General features: G+C 39.6%; 1 protein-coding gene and 1 long non-coding RNA gene across 51 annotated transcripts in view; one reads left to right on the top strand and one right to left on the bottom strand.

Annotated features, from left to right (window-relative positions):
- Window positions 1-388: 388 nt before the first annotated feature.
- Window positions 389-21,027, bottom strand: part of KCNMA1 (potassium calcium-activated channel subfamily M alpha 1) — a 755,234-nt gene continuing 734,595 nt past the window's right edge. For 10 of the 50 annotated variants that reach the window (XM_025395816.1, XM_025395838.1, XM_025395818.1 and 7 more), the window contains 4 exons: window positions 14,757-14,951; window positions 12,690-12,808; window positions 10,559-10,783; window positions 1,129-1,153 (listed from right to left, as the gene is read on the bottom strand). In XM_025395816.1, coding sequence (XP_025251601.1) covers window positions 1,129-1,153; window positions 10,559-10,783; window positions 12,690-12,808; window positions 14,757-14,951 — 564 coding nt within the window. Of the gene's footprint in view, window positions 1,154-3,919; window positions 3,969-7,265; window positions 7,268-8,156; window positions 10,784-12,689; window positions 12,809-14,756; window positions 14,952-21,027 lie in introns of those variants that run through there. The other 40 variants (XR_003121084.1, XM_025395840.1, XM_025395842.1 and 37 more) reach the window with 11 other exon arrangements.
- LOC112631186 overlaps window positions 11,314-21,027 on the top strand; it is an 88,650-nt gene continuing 78,936 nt past the window's right edge. The window contains exon 1 of the long non-coding RNA XR_003121085.1: window positions 11,314-11,544. This is a non-coding gene — a long non-coding RNA (uncharacterized LOC112631186). The remainder of the gene's footprint in view (window positions 11,545-21,027) is intronic.

Below are 21,027 nucleotides of genomic sequence, written 5' to 3'. Positions count from 1 at the left end.
GCCTATGGTAAAGTAAAACTATTGATCAGTTTTACAAACTTCCAGGCTAAAAGCTCTGAGACTTGGGGAGTGGGGAGGAAGTCCACCAGACCCTCCCGAAGTTGACATTACTCGCTCAGGTGGTTTGGAAATACAAAATGAGAAGCATACAGCATGTAGGAGTCCCCACCACTAGAACAGCAAACAGAGCAATGCCTTGTGTGCATCTGGTCCTCAGCTTCCACATCCCAGGCTTGCCCACAACCCTCCTGGTATCCTTAGTTGGCCAGACAAACCTGATCTGCCAATTGTAGAAAAGCAGCAAGAAGGTCTTCCCTTTAAAAATATGAACAAAGGGGTGAGAACTACAGAATGAAAACTAAAACTACAAAAATATGACTTTCAACTGTGAAAATAAATAAGTTTCCATTTATTAAGAGCTGGTGTCAATGCAGATCAAAACACACACCCATCCAGGCGAGGAGCAGGTATTCACCTGTCCCCTTCGTCTTCTTTTTTGGACTTACTAAAATACATGTATACATCGTTGGCCATTTTAAAATTGTTTTAATAATTCATTAAAATTAATTACAATTAATTGTGGTGGTGACCATCATTCTCCTCAAAAGAAAAAGAGAGAAAGAAGAGAAAAACGCATTAAGGAGTCTGGCCACTTATTCATTTAGAGTTTGCATTGTTTAGATATAGGGACGATATTTGACAATGGAAAGAAAAGAAAAAATATATTTTCTTTCTAATAAACAAAAATAATTTAAAATGCTAGAGGCTATACATGACTATTTTAGTATGTTCATTTATAAATGAAATCATTTTCTTTTCCAAAATACATGGAAGCAATATTCAAGGCAGACAAAGAGAAAGATCTGTCTACTTTATTTTCTGGCAATTCTTGCTTATCCTAACGTTTCCACCAGTGATTCAGCATGTAAGAAGAAAAGTCACATCACCATTGATGAAGTTTGTCAGGCTTTAAAAAAATAGTTCTGGTCTCCTGGGAGTCAACATTCATCTTCAACTTCTCTGATTGGTGGAATCAAGCTGCTTGTGGATTTATATTGGTTGATCTGGTTAGCCATGTGGGTACTCATGGGCTTGATTTGAATGTTTCTGGGATAGGCATTATCCGGTTCATCTGTAAACCATTTCTTTTCTGCTAAAGGGCAAAATGGATAGAGAACAAGAAGGAGAAATTAGAAGTTTAATTAGTCCTAAGGCAAAGCCTTTGGAAAGTTCATTGAAAAACGCAAAAAGGTAATCAATAGAAGCCAACAGTGAGTTAATTGCTAAGAGAGACAGTGCAGTGTAGGGAGGACCCCAGAACCTGAAACATACCTCTGCTTCCTGTAGCAAGTGATGAATAAAATGTGTCACTGGGACTCAGAGGCCCCATGAATGGACCTCAGAGGCTAAGGAGGGGTTGCAGAATGGACTCTGGCAATATTCCTTGGAGTTAATTTCGTGGCCAGAAAAGGTTTGGTGGGGAAGGGATGTTGCATATATCAGCCACTGGGTACAGACATTGTGCCTGAGAAGAGATGTGTGCATCCATTGATTCGAGTGGAACAGAAGGGCACCACCACACTTGCTGCAGAGCGAGTGATCTAGAATCTTATACAGAATCTCCACCTCCCAGCCTTTCCTTGGCTTTGCTTATAACGCATACACATAAAGTCATGTCTCAACTTTACCACTCTCCTGTTTCATTTGTAGCCACTTTGGGGGATCTAAACTAAACCCATCGATTTTGCTGGCCAAAAATCTATGCAAGTCAGAATAGCGACCAATGTTTTAAAGATGATTTTGAGGTGGCTTTTATATCAAGAAAGAAAACTCTGTGTTGGTAAAAAGTTATGAATAGAGTTCCAAGTGGCAATATCTTAACTGACTATAATAACCCAAGCTGTCGACAAAGGAGCTCATTGAAGTCTTGGCATTTCATTTCCACCCTAAATACAGAAATGGCTGAGAGAGAATGCTGAGTCAGGGTGTTCGGGGGCTGGGGTGAGAATGAAAATGGTCTAGCATCCTCTTCATAGTGCAAAGCTATTTTACAAGACTCAACCCTCATCCCCGCCTCTTTCTAGGATTGAAATTTTCTGGGAAATTGGCCATGTGTATAGATAGGAAAGGACTGGGCAAATAGGACATTCTAACTTGGGAATCATATGCCTCACTTTAGTGACTTAGGGAAAGAAAAGCAAAAGGGTAAAAGCTATCAAGCACGTCCACTGCTATAGAGACAATGGTCTCTCTAGCTGCTTTTTCTGCTTACCAGAACAATTCGTAACTGCCTTGTCAGTGGTCCTGGATGGACACTATAGTGAAAACTGCTCACCTGGTTTGATAGGGGATGTTGGGGGTGGGTGGGTATGTGCATGTTTGGCTAATGATTTATAAATTAAGTATCTATGATCAGCTCATGACCACTCTGCTTGTTTCTCTTCAGTTCTTACTTCTGCTATTTCAAGTGCCCTGAGCTGTCAATGTCAAGGAGGGCTGTCACTGGAGCAGGGATGTGCCTGAGTCAAAGCCTCGCCCCACTTTTATGCGGCAGCTCAGTTTACCGCACAGGAAACTTTCTACCTCTTGCCTCATTCTCCCCATCCCCCTCCTGCTCTGGCTCGCTCACCTATTATAATTAAGTTCACTTTGATTTGAACAGATTGGACGATAGGAATTCATAATGCTACATCCTCACAGTGAAGCTAACTGATTAAGTGCTTTAAATTATTCCCCCTGACAGAATGATAAAGTTACAATCTGTTCTGAGATGATCTACAGCTTGCCAGACTCCTACAGCTTCTTTCTACATTCATTTATCTTTTTGTCAAGCAGAGTTTTTTTTTTTCCCTAAGCTTCAATTCCATAGATCTTTTAAAGTCATCAGCACATCTGAATTATTAATGAGGCTTTAGAGGCAACGTTCCTGATGGGCTGGTTAAAAAAGGTTGTATAGAAATCCAAGACTGTGTACACATCAAAATAATTTCAGCTCCATTTAAAAAACCATTTAGTTCAAGTGTGACATAGATGAACCATTATGCATTTGTGGAAACCAATTTTTTGTGATCTACGATTAAACTAACCTTTCAGAGAGGAGTAAAGTGTGATGGTTATCATGTTTTAAAAGCATTGCCAGGCCGCTGAAACAATTTCAAACTACGACTTTTTCCAGCGGTTTATGTGTAAAGATGATTTTCAGAGAGGTTGAGCCTGGTGTTTGTGCTCAGGTTGCCTGAGCTGCCCTCGGTTTTTGGCCATGCTGTTATGCAGACTGATTTTGCAAAGGGATTTAGTGCTAGGTTGGACATGCCAGGTTGGAAGAGTGAACTCAGCTGATGGAAATGAGTAGGTCTTTTGGGTGAAAGACCTAAGACAGCTGCGATTTGCTGAAATTTTTACAACTGCTGCAGAGAATAATTGTTCAGAATTTAGTCTTTGCAGTTCAATTCAAAGTTGGCATTTTGACCTTTCACGGCAGAGAGAATATCAATTTCCTTCTGCTGTCTGAAAGAAAGAGAGCATTATTTCCTCATTTAAGCTTCTCTCTTTCCTTTTACATTTCTTGCCATTAAACAGAATCTAAGCAGAGTAGACCTTGTTTTGGACATGCTGTCTCAACACAAGGAATGAGTTGTGTTAAAACACATTGTGGTGAGGAGTTGAGGTCTTCCTTATGCCTGAGAAACTGCTGTTTAATTTGGGTGCCTCCTAAGATATAAATGTGTGTGTTCTTGGAGACTTGGTTACATAGGATGTTCAGGAAATGGAACTATATGAATGCTCTGGGTGTTTTACTAAAATGTCTGGTGGCAACAGTATTTTACAAAGAGATTCTCCCAACACGCTTCCAAGGAACACACATTTCAATGATCGCCAGCCATTCGGCATCCATGGAGAGTGCAAGTAGGACAATGACAATTTGATGTATTGAGTCTTGCCTTCCGAAGAAGAAACAACGCCAATGGGTGGCTACAAAATTGACCACGAGGAAGAGGACTCAGGGAAGCAGCTCTAATGAATGCTGCCATGGTCAAGGATAAATCCAAATCCCTGAGTTTATCTCTGCTCCCTGTTTCATCTCACACACCAGAAAGATTTCCAGGGGCTTTATTTTCATCTCTAAGATGAGAAGGGCAATTGATCGGGGTGGGAGGGCTTCCTCACCGCCAGAGAAAAATAGCTTCATTTCTTAATAAGCTTCTTAAGGATGAGATGCCTGTTGTCAGTGCTCTGAGTACAATGTGTGACATGCCAGGAGTTCGTGGAGTTAGGAAAGAAGAGGCATTTCAGTCTGTGGCTGGGAGGGGGCTAGTGGGACAAGATAAAAATCTGGAAAACAACTGCAGAGAGATGCTGGTAGAGCAACTGCCACTGCCACTGGGACATGTCACCTATTAAGACCAGCCATGCTATGAGCTGTCCACCGTGAAGAAGCAAGGAGATGTGGGCTAAGGAGACAGCACAGGGCAGGAGGTGAAAGTTAAGCAGATCTGGCTAACATACCGGTTGCGTGACTCTGAACAAGTTATTAGCAAATTTATCTTAGCTTCATTCCTTTTCTGTAAAATAGGGCTGATGATACAAATTTCCTAATAGTGTTGTTAAGATAAATTGAGCTAGCACCCTTGAAGCACTTATACAGGTCCAGATACATGGTAAGTAAATGTGAGTTGTTAAGGTTATGAGTATTATTAATAATACCAGCAGGCATTATATCGCAGTGGCTAACTTCACATACTCTAGTGTCTCTCAGATTCTGCATCTTTCAAAAGGAGACACAGCATCTCCATCTGAAGCTGTTGTGAGGATTGAGTTTATATAGGTAACTGAAGAGTGCTCAGGAGAGTGCCTGGCCCAAGGCATTTGTGAAGCGTTAGCTTTTACAGTAAGTTTAATACTAGCCTGAGTACTATTGGTACTAAAGGATGGGTGGCACCTCTTGAATGTGATGACAAATGATGCCCTTCAGCAGAGATGTTGAGTAGGGGTGTGTATATCGGGGTGTATCCTGAAGAATACAGATTGTGGCAGCAGAGGTGACAGAGGGGGATTTGGTTGGTCATCTTCATTTTGAAGGTAAAGGAGAGGAAGAGGTAACCTGGTGTTATTTCTGAGGAGCTTAGGGTTTCTCCCCTCCCAAGGTGCCTCTATGCCTTTGAAATACTGGATTTGACTCACCAGGCCTCCTATCCCATCTGAGAGCCATCGGTTTCTTGCATTTCTAGTTTCATCACTGAGATCACAGGGTTTAAAGTAAGGGTCAAAACCTCCTCCTGCCACAGGGCTGCAGGTCACCCTGGAGGACTGGGCTCTTGCAGGGAAGGGCCCCAGAGCTGGGCTGACTGAGCTGCCACCAGCAGAGGAAGAAACAGGCTGCACTGTGAGAACAGAGCTTCTCTGTTGGCTCTGTGGATTGTCAGTGCCATGGGCTTTAGCCTTTTCACAGAACTACTCCCTAGAGAAGATTGCAGAAAAGGGGAGACAATGATACAGCAAAAGCATTTGGAATAATTGGCCCTCTTCTCACTACACCACAAGCTGAGGTTGAGAGAGAAAAGGCTCAAAAAGAAAAGATTCTGTTTGGAGAGAGACAACTATGGAGAACAGTAAGGGCTAACAAGAAGCTTCGACCTTCAAGGGTAATGCTGTGTGGTTTCCTGTCCTGCATTTGTGATAGGCAGCCTGGCACATTTCCTCTGCCCAGCAAACCCTGATGCCTCCACCGTCCCCACCCACACATACTATCTCCTCTCCTGTCTGTGAGCAAAGTATGCCTATTTCATAGAGATACAAATTATTTGTACCAGAACAAAAGCAGTTACCGTTTATGAAAAACCTTCTCACTTCTTTGCAATTGGCTACCATGACTCTGTCTCTTTTAACTGAAAGTCTGATTCTGCCATTCTTTGAGCAAACAGCTCTTCCAGCCCTCTGTGGCTCTTGGTCCAGCCAACACCTTGAGGACAGATTCTTCACTAATCCCTTTTGGGTGGCAGGGGATAATCCCTCTCACCTCCAGTGGTTGCAATGGGCATGCAATCTTGCATGGGAGACAGTCAGCCAGTGTAGTGACAGGTGCCCACAGCTACTTCTTTATCATATTGTGACAAAGCAGGGATGGGCTGAAAGAAGCTGATTGAGAAATTGATTTTTACCCTGTCTTGACTTCCACAGGCCCTGGAGTTTCTGTACTCTCCTCTTTCTCCTTCAAGGAGCCTGTTGCTATAGGAACCTGGCAGGTTGATTTAATTGTCTCTATCGGGATGCAGACACCTTTAGGCTTTTCCCATGCTGCAGAACAGCCAGGCAAAAGGTTTTTCTGGTCATCTGGGATCTTGACAATGCTGCCAAGAGGCATAGTCGGTCTCTCTACTCATTGAGCTTACAGGGCTATTCCCCATTCTCGGAAGCCGTGTGACCAGCTTGAGAAAGTGGCACCAGCACAGCAGCATCGTGAGGCATGTAGAGGCACTCGTATTTTTTTAAAAAATAAACAAGGGGACAAGGGTAATATAGAAAATGGTTAAAGGTATAAAATATGTAAAGTCAATTTATATCAAATATTTATTGAGCACCTACGGTAAGGATCTGGGTCATAATCTTTAATATTCAGAACAGAATTTGCAACCTCTCCCAATTGTGGCAGAAGTTTAACTGTATGTATAAGGGTCTAGCTTTCTCTATCCATTTGAACTGGCCTTGGAAAGAACCCTGAGTAGCAGACTTTAGGGACACTGATGATGCCATGATCACCCGAGTGTTGAGACTGAGAAGGCTTCACCGTGCCTCCTGGTTTACCAGCCTACTTACTGTTCACCCCTTTCAAAGCCCAAAGCAAGTTGGACTAAATGGCTTACAAATTTCTTCTCTTCTAGAATGATGCAGATAACAGAGTTCCTAACTTTTTAAATGTATGTACTTTCTTTTCAAAGAACTCTTTCACTTTCTACCCTTACCTCCTTATTTCTTTTCTTTCTCTCTCTCTCTTTTTTTTTTTTTTTTTCCAGTGAGGGGCAGGGGGCAGTGAACAGAAAGAGATATAATAATAAGAAACTTGTATGCCCACTTCCTAGGTAAGCGGATGTTCTACTGAAAGAAGAAGGGGAAGTTTGGAGTCAAATAGAAAACAATGGAGGAGATTCTTCACTCTATTAAGGAAAGTATAATATAGTAATTTTGGCAAATAAAATTGAAGTAATAATGATCCTTCTCCATCATCAAATGTAACATTAGTCAAATATGGTCAATTCTCAATTATCTACCACTGGGGCATGACTGTGTGCCCAAAGTCCAGGAAAACCTCAAAATTCCATCTCATATCATAGTCTGTTCCCATTCCATTCCCATCACAATATCATCTCATTGGAGTTGCTAACAGATTGTGTATAAAATGCACTTTGGATTTACTTCTCTCTATCTGCCCGATCTCTGGTTGGGATTTAACAAATGTCTGAAAGGCAGGTGGCAGGAGAGATTTGGGTAATACAGTGACTGAACCATCAGCTCCCAGATAACTGGGTGTGGGCTGTTGAGTTGATATACACAGCAGAACACTTTTAATTTGAGTCATACTGATCAAGCATAAAGAAGACCAATGCTTTTGCCATTAATAACCCTCCTGGTTTAAATAAAAGGAGGATGAAATATTGACAGAGAAGCAGGTTCGCCAAATGGAATAGCTGTAAATGTTTTCCAGAAAAGTTTATCAACTGGCATCATCACTTGATTGAGTAGGTCTTGCCAAGATGAACACAGAGATGTGAACAGACCGATGTGGGGACTGGGGTTGGGGGGTGGCAATGGGGGAAGTGAAGGAAGCTGGGTTTCTTGATGGGAAAATGCTTTCGGACTTGGAGCAAGGTACCAGGGTGGGCAGGGAGGCCACGTGCAGATTAAAAGGCAAGCCAGATGGAGAGAAGTTCCCCCCAAATTACCCAACCCCACACCCAAGAACACCAAAACAAACTCTAAGGAATCTAGCAATAGCAGCAGCACAGCCTCATTGCGCTGAGCAATTTAGAAAGTGGAAGAAGGAAGGAAGAGAAGAAGGAAGGGAAAAGGAGAGGGAAAGGGGAAGGGGGGGGAAGCAAAACAAAATAAATAAAACCACAAACAGAACAATATAAATAAAAATAAACAAACCAATAACAGAATAAAATTTGTAACTCCTTTTTTTTTAATTTCACAAAAGTTTTCACAAGGACAACGTTATAGAAGAAAACCCCCAGCAGTGGCTAGGTCATGCAGAACCATTAATTGTCATACCTTGGCCCATTCTATTCATCCTTGTTGCACTTTAGAGAGAGAAGTAAGCTATGTGAGTTTTACAATGCTTTTAAACTGTCATATTTCCTGTTGAGCACTTTAACTGGCACATTCTTATAGTTATAAATGTTCTGAGGGCGTAACTTTATAACCTCCTTTGCAAAGAATGCATGAAGAGTTCTTCATGATCCAATACTAGGGGATACATATATATAGTTATATATATATATATATATAGTTATATATATATAGTTATATATATAGTTATATATAAAGAGATAGTTATACATAATATAAATCAATATATAGAAAGACAAAAATAATTTGAAAAAATTCTTCCACTCATAGGGCTTGTTAATTTACATGTATACAATTATTCCCCATCACAATACTGGTTTGAATACTATGCTGCCCCTGTCTTTGGTGCGGGGGAGGGTGGAGGTTCTGACAGAGCCTCACTATTTGTCAGTAAAAGTGCTTGTCAATTCACACAGCAAGCAAATCTCCAAAACTATCATGCTTGAGGGGACGAGGGATCCAAAATCTAAATCCAAAACATTCACCATAAAAACACCTTTTTAGAGATGGTACAGCTGTGACATGTTTTCCTCCTCCCTTTTACCCCTATTCTATTTGATGGAATTCTTTAAAGTAAACTGTTCAAATATGTGTATACCAGCCTAGTCCATCCATAAGAGAAATTGGTTATGGTGAATTGGCCAATTTTTAAGAACTACCGCACTGCCTAAAGCATGATTTGCATGCGCAAAGCATCTGACAACTATATGTTGAAAAAAGGGTATTTTTCTACCTCTCCTCTCATGCTTACTAAGTGTTAAAAAAGAAAGAACAAAAACAAAAGAAAAAATAACTATACCAAAACGTGTTTGGCTCACTGTTGCACTCTTCTCATCCCACGTCTCATAATGACAAGGAGCAGCTCTCTATTGTCGTCATTTCCCTGCCTAAATTGGCTACATTAACTAAAGCGATGATGAGGAATTCTTTCCCACCAGCTTCCTTCATTGGGACAGCCAGCACCGTGCAGCTGCACCAACAGTTGAAGGTGGTGGCTGTCTTTTGTCTTTGTTGAGTCAACTGTGGCTGATCCTCCTACATTCTAATTTATTTAGCATGTCGGCTCCTAGAAAAACATGATCTGCAGCTGGGTTTGTCTTCCTCTCACTCTGCCCCAGCCCTTCCTCCTACCTGGCATTGGGGCCCTAACTAATCAAACAAAGGGGAGTAAAAGGATCCCCTGAGGATACATGGAAAAATACTTGCTCTTTCCTGAGCATTATTTATTCTGTACATAAGGTAAGTAATTCACCTTTTAAAAGATGTGAAAGTCCCAGGAAGGCAGTTTTTAATGACTTACATCTGATATTTATGATACATATGGCTTTTCATCCCAAATGTCAAAAGTGAAAGAAAAAAACTAGCTATTCATATGGCAACATAAGGAGACAGAATAACAATTTAATATGCAATCAAACCTCTTTTCACTTAAACTAAATGACTAGAATTTGATACATCCATGATTGGAATACTATTCTTTCCTCCACATTAAGGTGAGAAATGTTCATAAGAACTCCCAGAGGGAACTGGCTCCGGGACAAAAGGCCTTGGTGAGTAACTAAAAAAATCTCTGATGTTCTCTTGCAACAAGCAAGTCCTTCAAAATCATCTACACAAATTGTGAAAGCTTTTCAAAGGCTTCGCAATACTTCGGCCCAGAGACTGGAAACAATCGATATGTTTTCATTGCTGTCTGGTTGCTTGTTTCAAATAAACATGTACTAACTTATTGTGTGTATAAAAAAAGAAAGAAAGGAAAACAACAACAACGACGACAAAATCAAAACCCAAAGCACCCCGATAATCCTGATAAATCAGAATCAACTTTTCTTTTACATTAAATAAACTTGCTCTGCCTAACTGACATTGATCACAAGGGCTCCCTTCTAATCTGTGAACTCGTTCCTGCAGTGAGCTATTTATGTCTGGAGCATGCCTTTGGGTTATTTTTCCCCTAGAATCATAAATAACTTTTGGTCCGTCTGCTTATTTGCTGTTGTGCTCAAGGGTTTTATGGTGGTGAAATAAAAATGACAACCACATGCACACTATCATACATATGCAAATATGTGTAAAAAAAAGAGGGGGGGACTACAGGGGAAAACAGGGAAAGTTACTTTGTTGGAAACACCAACTGGGGAAATGAGTGGCAGATACAGTTTCACACAGTGGCGGTGGATACACATATCAAAGCCGCTCTTCCTGCACGTACTTCTGTTTGTCCCGGGACTCCCTGGACTTGGGCCGGTTCTGTCGGTTTGCCGTGGATGGGATGGAGTGAACAGAGGAGCTCTTCTTGCTGGAGGACTGCGACGAGTGGGAGGAATGGGACAGGCTGGCCCGGGACTGGCCGGCGTTGTGGTCAAACTGCATTAAGCAGAAGATCAGGTCCGTCGGCACGAGCTCAAACTCGTAGGGGGGGTTGGTGATGACATACCTGGACAGGAAAAGCAGAGATGTCACCGCCCGAGAATAACTGAGTAGAGAATTCAACCCTCCCTGAACCAAAAGCAATAGCCTGGTTACTCAGGACTTTCAGAGGATCTGGAAGATGCACTTCTAGCTGGTCCGAGGCCTTAAACATTCTTTTCCTTGTTAAATGGAAACTTCCTCTGTTTAACTCAACAAAGGAGGCCAGCCAGGAGCCCAGGCAGAGATGTGGAATTAGGGCCAGTAATGGAAGGACCAAACTTTGCTTCTCATGGTCTACAGGTACCTTTCTATACAAGGTCAAAGTCACTTCCAAGTAGCCCAGCCGCAGGAGTTTTCATGAAGTGTGATGCAACTTTCATTCCAGAATTTTTGGACAATCCCAGATATACATCACAGGATCTTTGCTTACTATTACAGAGTGTCTCCTTAGACTATATTCTCGCTCTTTACCTATTAAAATCTGTTTTGGTGGGAGAATTTGGAATTTGGAATTCACCACGTGGAAGAATCTAAGAACCCTGCCTACTTATCAGCACTACTTTGTTGTTCTTCACAATGAGTTGGAGCTTTCTTTGGTCAACAGCAGATGTGACTAAGATGATCACCCTGTTTCATTTAGAGCAGTGGATCACAAAGTGTGGTCCTCAGGCCACACAGCTCGGCATCACCTACGAACTAGGAAATACAAGTTCTTAAGCAACCCCACCCAGACCTACTGAATTGGAAGTGCTGAGGATGGGTTCTGTGGTTGTACAAGCTCTGCAGGTGAGTCTCATGCTGGCTAAATTTTGAGAACCCACTGGTCTATAGCAATTGTTCTCAATTCTGGCTATACACAATAATCCCTGGGTATTATATATAAAATTGTTATATATTTTAAAATATATATATGATTTTTTCTTCCTTCCAGACCAGTTAAATTAGAGTAATCAGAATATTTTTTAAAAGCTCCCCAGGTGATTCTACTATGCAAGCAGGGATGAGAAACACCTGTCTCTGCAGCACTATTGCCTAGGGTATATTATGCAAACTCACTGATCTTGGTAATTCTAGGATGTACTTTTAATTTTTGCCTGCTATGAATTTATTTTAATGCATATGAGAAAAATATAATTCGCACATCTAAACTGTTATTTTTTCTGCTTAAGGCGATAATATACAATTGTCTCAAAAATAAATATATAAAAGTTAAAAAGTGAGTCAATTTAAAATATATGAAGTAAAAATATAGGATTCTAAGATATGGCAGAAGAACCACTTGTCTTAGGGCCGGGTGTGGTGACTCACACCTGTAAGCCCAGCACTTTGGGAGGCCGAGGTGGGTGGATCACTTGAGGTGAGGAGTTTGAGACCAGCCTGGCCAACATGGTGAAGCCTTGTCTCTACTAAAAACACAAAAATTAGCTGGGTGTGGTGGTGTGTGCCTGTAATCCCAGCTACTCAGGAGGCTAAGGCAGGAGAATCGCTTGAACCCAGGAGGCAGAGGTTGCAGTGAGCCAAGATTGCGCCACTGCACTCCAGCCTGGGCGACAGAGCAAGACTCCATCTCAAAAAAAAAAAAAAAATTATCATAAACGCTAGCAATGTGAAATGATATATCTCTATATTAGATACCAACAGATGTTATCTTAGTAGCTGGAGTTTGGGAGAGATGTTTGTATTCAGACTTTTGTAATTGGGTGATGGAATTATTCTATTAATACAAAACTTGAATTCTTACCAAAATGTCTTTACATCCACTATTAGTAATTATAGAAAAATGCTTCCCATCACCTCCAAACTCAGTGCCGCATTTAATATGGGCAGGGTAATTTGCATGTTGGGGAGATGTATACAGACCTTTGCCTTTACAGTAGGGGATCATTGTTTCTGTGATTAGGTGGGAGGGCAGAGTTGAAACCAATACTCACCTCTTTGTGCACTGACTGGGGGTGCTGAGGTGGGCATCTCTCAACCGGTAAATTCCAAAACAAAGCATATTATATGTTTTCAGAGCTTTGCAGAACAGATCACCATAACAACCACCATCCTGGGAGACAGCAACAGAAAAGAGAGAAACATCCTTTTTATTTGCCTGAAAATCAAGGGCCAGCAGGGAAAAAGGTCTTTTCATCAAAGCTTGTTTTGGTGTCTCCCAAGTTGGAGGGACCATGTGCCAAGGGACGGCAGTGGAAGAAGTCAACATGGTTAACAGACTACAGACAATATGTGTGATTTTTAGGGATCAGGTAACAATGGGGCTTTCCTCTGGTGTCTCTCCAGTTTTCCACCTGTAGCAATGGGGTTTGAAAGCTCTAAGGAGATTATGCTTCTCCCTCACTTTAAGTGAAAGTGTAAAGCTTGACGGTCTCAGATGCATGCTCAGCTGAGGAGATGAACCCTTCTCTGCAAAATGGTGATTATGTTCAGCCCCAGCTCAGCTGTAACCACTGTGATAGGATCGTGTTGTCAAAACCGCCTGAGTGATAATGAAAACCACAGCGAGGAGGAGGACCCCACCAGGTCCCATGGTGACAGACTCTTTCAGGTAAGGACCCTGTGAAAAGCACAATTTACAGACCTCAGAGATGGCAAGGGTGGAAGAGAATGTGTTTCCCCAGGAGCCAGGGGCCTGCAGGCTGAATAACTGGGATTCGCAGTTCTGAACAATTCACAGCCACCTTCCCAGGGTCTGGGGCCTGATGCAGAAAGTGAAAGCAAATGCATCCACTTGGAAATGCTGGCTTCAGCAGCCAGGTGGCTTCAGGTAGATGTTAACAGTATTACATGAAGGGCACTGGGCACTGTGGGATGGCTTCACTGGGAATAAAATGACTGTCTTCGTCCTTCCAATCACTGGAATTCTCATATTGGTCTCATACTAAAGAACACAGATGGGACCAAAGCTTACCATTATCTAAAGTCTTTATCCTAATCAAGTGCATCAGTAAGTAAATGATAGGTATAAAGAGCCACTAGCTATGAAACTTCCCTTTCAAAAAAAGCCTAGTCTCACATAGGTCCCAGCCCATGATCAAACTAAAATATGGGGCAAGTATGCAGAATTGTTTCAGAAAAAACAGAGACAGACCCTTTCCTTGGCTCCTTTTCCACTATTTAGTCTTTCTGGGCGACACTATTGTTTGCGTAACAGGTTTATCAGTTTCTATTAATATGGCTGCATCTCTTAAATGCATCTGTGGGGTTGAGCTGGGAATAAGGGCAAAGACACTACACTTCTGTCACAGTGCCTATGCTAGGCAGGTGCATGGAATCAGAAGGGAGATGCTGGCCACTTCTGTCACAGGGAGGACCCGAGGGAACATGACTGGGTCCAGTCTCAGAAATTACAAGGTCTAGGTTTTGAATTACAGGCATTAAAGGATCCACATGAGATTCTGTTTGTTTGTCTGGTGGTTCTGGATACATCTGACTACTGACTACCCTGGTGCTTTGAAAACCACCAGTGCCTGGGTCATACTCACCTATAAAATCTAAGAAACCTGAAGGATGAGGCTGGCCACCTCCATGTGCTACTAATGTATAGTTGGGTTGAGTATCCCTAAGCTATGCTAAGAGCTTGTGGAAATATTTCCCAACCTTGGCTGCATGCTGGAATCACCTGCTGCCTTCCACCTCGTGCAGAGGATACGTGAAGAGAACACCAAGGAGTGAGAAAGCCCACAGGCTCTGAAGCCAGGATGCCTTGGTGCAAATTCCCAATAGGTCCAGTGCTCATTCTCTCTGAGCCTCAGTTGACTTAGAAGGTGTGATACTAGAACTTACATCAAAGGGTTGCTATGAAGATTAAAATGAATGACTTATGCATAGAACAAAGTGCCTGATACAGAGTAAACCATAAATATCACCTCTTACAGTTATCTACAATAGGAAGGAGAAAAGACAGATGCCTTGCTTGTCACATCTGACACCACGTTCTTCAGGATCAAGCTTTTCCCAAACAGCAAGCTCAGGTGACCATGGTGCTGCGGACTCACCCCTAAGTCTGCAAATGGCCCATCGAGCAGAGCTAACTGGGCCACGCGGCAGCGGTCCCTATTGGCCAGTGTCTGCGGGGTGCTGTAGCCACCTCTAAGGGCGTTCTCCTCAGCAATCAGAGCTTCCAGCTCCGGTGTGGCTCCTCCGGTCACCAGGGTCCGTATCAGGGTGAGGATATTGTCATTGAAGTATGTCTGGGGAAGGAGAGAAAGTGGGGGGAAAGTCCTTTAAGCAAACACCCTAAAGTCATGACAGCCGACATCCAAATTACAACTTTTCTTGGTATCTCCTGTTTAAAGTTCTGGCCTGTCTCTTCAAATAATTTTATGTGGGAAGTGAAAAGACAGCAGCCTCCAATTATTCCATTATTTTCTCTCCTGCTTGGCTCTGCCATGACAGCCTGACTTAAAAAACCCAGTTCAGGGGATTTTTAGTAAAGAGCTCAAATCTGAATAATTAGTGTTTACCATAATTGGTTTTAGTAGGGATACAAATATTGCCTCCCCCTCCTCAAGTCTACATGTCTACTATGAGACTCTGGACACATGTAATAAAATGCAGCCTGCCCCAGCTGCTAACCCAAGCGGCATTGTCTCTGAGGTCCTGTCACCCATGTGCCAGGAAGCTTCCTCACCATGACAATGGCAAAACCTTTCATTAATGCCGCATGCTCAACAATTTATCACATGCGTTGATAACTGTCTAACCCAGAAATCTCGATCAATTAAATATGCCAGATAAATTTATGACAAGGTGAATGTCCTGGTAAGTGTACTTTGGCTTTTGTTTTCTAAAATAACCTCAGTAGTCTGAGGCAAATATCACTTATTAAAGAAGTTTCCCTCTAAGTGTACATTTGTGTCACATCTGAACATAACAGATCTGTCAGGAACAAAACAATGGGAGTTTAAAAAAAATTAATAGGATGTCAAGTAAAGGAGCTTTAAAAGGTATTTGTCACCAGCCTAATTTGAGAAATTCTCAGGTAAGGGTGTGCATTCCATTTTCCTATGTAAGTAGAAATCAAGCAGCCTAAAAAACTCAAATCAAAGTTTGCCTGTGGCTTTTGAGGATGTACTTTGGAAAGAGGTAAGGAAAGATGCAATTGTACCTCAGCAACTTATTAGAGAGTTTACCTGGCAAGGCATAGCAGGGAACAAACCAAGTAAGGGTGAGCTCAAGTTCCCATCCCAGGTTTGCTAACTAGTTCTATGTCTTAGAGGTTGCCTAGTCATTCTGGGCTCTGATTTTTCTCATCTGTAAAATAAGTGCAGTCACTAAAACCAAATTTATATTCACAGAATTCCATGAGGACTTCTGAATTAAGATGATAGTTGCTAGTGGGGCTGGATTCACATTCCTTACTGAAATACTTACAAAAACACCCCAATGTGATACAAAATTCCAACTGCAAAAGAAACTAGGAATGTTACTCATAGCCTGCCAGACCCTAAAGGAAATTTATGCTCAGGGTTAAGAGATGCCCATAGGCACAGATGCAGGAAAAGGATACTTAAAGTAGGATATGTTGTTGGAGAGGTTATGGGAACCAGAGATCCAGAGTTGGGCTGAGGGTTTTATGCTGACTTCATCTCTCAGAAGCTGTGTGACCTTGAAAGTTATTTAACATTTTTGTGCCTCCGTTTCGTGATCTGTAAAATGTAATAATAGAGTGCTGCACGGCTCTATGACCTACCCATGAAGCACTTAGAAACAGGTTTGGTGCACAGGAAGCAATGATAAACATTTTGGCCTCATATCAGAGACATGAGGTCTTTGCCAACGACAGGAACAGTCAGACCCATTCCCAACCTTCCTTTGACTTTTTAATCGTTTTTTTTTTTTTCTTTGAGGGGTGGGGAACTCAGGGCTTTAAAAGCCAAACAAGGGATTTTAAACTCAATGCGGTAGAAAATGGGAGGTCAGCCAAGTATGGTGGTGCACACCTGTAATCCCAGAACTTTGGGAGGCCAAGGTGGGAGGATCACTTGAGGTCAGGAGCTGGGACCCGGTTGGCCAACGTGGTGAAACCTAGTCTCTACCACCTATAATCCCAGATCCTCGGGAGGCTGAGGCCAGAGAATTGCTTGAAACTGGGCGGCAGTGGTTGCAGTAAGCTGAGATCATGCCACTGCACCCCAGCCTGGGTGACAGAGTGAGATTCTGTCTCAGAAAAATAATGAATAAAATACTTAGAAATAAATATACCCAAGGAGGAACAAGACTGGTATACTGAAAACTACAAAAAAATTACTGAAAGAAATTAAAGAAGACCTAAATAAATGGAAAGACATCCCATGTTCATGGATTGGAAGACTTGATTTATTAAGATGGAATACTACCCCAATTTCCAGATTTTATGTAATACCTATCAAAATCACAAAGTCCATTTTTTTGTAAAAATGGAAAAATTGACTCTAAAATGGCAACAGATCCAAAATAGCCAAAGCAATCTTACAGTCTTGTAAAGGAAAGACAAAGTTGGAAGATTCATACTTCCTGGTTTCAAAACATACTACAAGACTACAGTAATCAAGATAACATAGTAGTGGCATAGGATAGACCTATAGACCAATGGAAAATCATTGAAAATCCAGAAATAAACTCATTCAGTTATGATCAATTAATTTTCAGTGTGGGTGCCAAGACCATTCAATGGAAAAATTAATATAGTCTTTTAAACAAATGGCACAGCAACAACTGGGTATCCACATGCAGAAGAATAAAGTGGGACCTATACCTCACACTATATGCAAAAATTAACTGAAAAGGGGTCAAATATCTAAATGTAAAAAGCCGAAACTGCAAAATGCTTAGAAGAAAATATAGGAGTAAATCTTTATGACCTTTGATTTGGCAATAGTTTCTTAGACATGACACAAAAAGCATAAACTACAATAAATTGGACTTCATAAAAATTTAAAAAATGTTTGTGCTTTGAAGGACACTATCCAAAAGGTGAAAAAAACAACCTACAAAATGAGAGAACATGTTTGCAAATCATATATCTGATAAGGGTCTAATATTCAGTATTAAAAAGCCTTTTATAACTCAACAAAAAAAGATAACCCAATTTTTTAAATGGGCAGAAGACTTAAACATTTCTCCAAAAAGATATAAAAATGGTTAATAAACTTATGCAAAGAGGCTCAATAGCTCTAGTCATCAGAGAAATGCAAATCAAAACCACAATGAGATATCATTTTACACCTACTAGAATAGCTGTAATAAAAAAGACAGATGATAATAACAAGAATTGGTGAGAATAAGGAGAAACTGGAACTCTCACACTGCTGGTGGGAATGTAAAGTGGTACAGTCACTTTGGAAAACAGCTAGGCAGTTCCTCATATGTTTGAACATTGTGTTGCTATATGACCCAGAAATTCCACTCTTATAGTATATACCCAAGATAAATAAAAATATATGTCCACATGAAAATGTGTACATGGATGTCTACAGCAGCATTATTCATAATACCGAAAAGGTGAAAATAACCCAAATTTCCATCAACTAATGAATGCATACACAAAATGTATTATATTCATGCAATGAGTATTATTTGGCCACAAAAAGAAGTGATGTAATGATACATGCTACAACATATGTGTGAACCTTGAAAACATTTTACTGAGAGTCCATTTATATAAAATATCCAGAATAGGCACATCTACAGAAATAATGAGTAGATTAGTGGTGGCTTAGGGCTGGTGGGGTGGTGGTAGAGTTGTAGGGGAGGGGAGGATAACTAAAATACAAAGTTTCTTTTGATGCCACGAACATGTTCTAAAATTGACTGTAGTGTTGGCTGTACATGTCTGTGAATACACTAAAAAAAAAACCACTGAATCATACACTTTAAATGGATGAGTTGTATGGTATGTTGTGTTTCATTTTTAAAAAAGAAATAGTTAAAAGATAACTAAATTTGCAATGGCCAACTTTTTAATCTAAGAAGCCATAAGTATTAGAGCTGAAAATTACACACACACACACACACACACACAATTAGTGATATGGAAGTAAAACTAGGAAGTTCTAAGCTAAAAGAGGAAGATATAGGGATTTTTAAAAATAAGAGTGCTGATTGATAATGAGAAAAAGACAACAGAGGTCAAGTGATAAACAGTAAGTATTTACAAATCAAAATTGTAAACAAAATGCAAGCATGTAAAACAAGCAAACAAACAAATAGCAATAACCTGTCCTGAGCTGAGAAATGAATCTAGGATGCAGATCAAAAGCATTTACCAACTTAATGTGGCCAGTTCCTAGACCTGTACTCGGTGAGTATTTGAATTTAAAATATTAAATGGAGAATAAAAATGACCTAAAACAATGCTGTAAGAAATACAAGTATAAAATGAGGCTAGCATGAAGCTTCTCTAGAAAATGTAAGAGGAATGTCAAAGGAATTTTAGCAGGACACATTTTTCCAAAATTTCTAGACACAGCTAAATTGCCAATAATTTGTGAAGGCAAATGAAATATTTTTTGACTCTTTGCATACATAAGCATTTATTGATTTCATTTTTTTAAATACTCAGAACAAAAATTAGCTTCCTTAAAGATAATTTTAAACTCTTAATAACTAAAATATGAGCAAATTTAGTTTACTGGTAAAATATATTTAAAACAGAATTGTAAAAGATTGTTGTACATATTATTACAAAACGGAATGCAAATGTCAAAACTAATTATTAAAAAAAGACAAAAATTAGCTATTAATATAGTATTGCTAAAATTATGTTTTAAATTCAGAAAAATTAGATGAAATAGAGATGATGATGGAAGTAAAGGCATGAAAATTGCCTGATCTTATACAAGGAGGAATCAAGAACCATTAAATTTTTCCAGACAATAATACTTAGAAAATACATCTATAGAATGGCTGGTAACAACTAACTAGAGTTAAAAATGGAAGGGAAAGTTTACACTAAAGAAAATAAGCATACAAAATATAGTCCACATACCAAAAGATAGATCATAAAACACATAATTATGATAGAAGCATGTAAAAAACATAATGCAAGACTATAGCATCTTATGTTATGTAACTAAACATAAATGAGCTAAATGATCCTATAAAATGGCAAAGATTCTCAGACTTGTTCAAATGCCAAAATCAAAATCAAACTCTGATATCTTTAAAAGAGACAAAGGGAAGAAAAAAAGTATACTTCAAAGAAAAATTTTAAACTATTCTGTTAGATGAGTGAACTTTATATTCATAGTTAACACTCACAATAAAGCTCTAATTTTTTATGGACAAATATTATAACTGAAATATAGAAAGCAAAACTAATTAGAATTACACTAGAATAAATTTGAACTAAGGGTAATATGTGAAACATTCCCACTATCACTGATTTTAACTTTTACAGGTCAAATAGGTCAAAAGATAAGAAAATTGAGGATATAATCAGCTTGATTTAGTCTATTTTTGCTAAACTTTTAAACAACAATTACAAAAAAAAAAAAGATCAGTGGCCAAAACCATCATATCTAAATACATGTAACAGAGTATAAGCTGTATAATCTACATTTTAAAATTAAATACAATGTAATAGAAGCAAAAGTAAATATTCCAGAACTTCAAAAAAAATTTTGTTAAGTATCCTGTAACTACTAGGTCAAGATGGAAATCAAACTTAGGATACAGAATATTTTAAAATTAAAGAATATTTGAGAATGACATATAAAAATATGTCTTGAGGCCAATGCTATAGAGACAAATTCAGAGCCTTTAATGCTATTATTAAATACAACAGAATTATAGTAAGTAAAATTAAGTATTAAAATAATTCTTTTTTTAAATAAAAGCAGGATGAAAAGCGCCAGTTAATTAAATAGCAAGAGGATATTTAGTGAATTGTTAAATTCAAGAAATAATCCTTGAAAAAATAAGGAAATGTATAACAATATAACTGAAAAAACAGAAATAGAATTAGAAATAAGGAGAATAAAATGTCAGATACATAAGAGAATTAACACTATTATTCCAGATACTCTCTTTAATACCAATCACTGGACATGAATAAGAATCGCTATTGTTTTTAGGCAAAAAGCAAAGTAGTAATCATCTATGAGGAGACAGAGGAGAGTATTAGGGAAAAAGTAAAATTCCATGTTCCTTAACATGTAAATGGGCCATTTAATGTCATTTTTTTTCTAGTAAAATTGTTGTTTGATATATGCCTAATTACAGATTTGAATTGGACTTCTTAAAACTTGATAAAATTATGCTAAATTTCCCCTGGAAAGAGTCGTA

The sequence above is a fragment of the Theropithecus gelada genome, chromosome 9 (genome assembly GCF_003255815.1).
Source record: "Theropithecus gelada isolate Dixy chromosome 9, Tgel_1.0, whole genome shotgun sequence".
Classification (NCBI taxonomy): Eukaryota; Metazoa; Chordata; class Mammalia; order Primates; family Cercopithecidae; genus Theropithecus; species Theropithecus gelada.
Note: the sequence above shows the minus strand (reverse complement) of the source record. Positions and strands in the feature narration are given on the sequence as shown.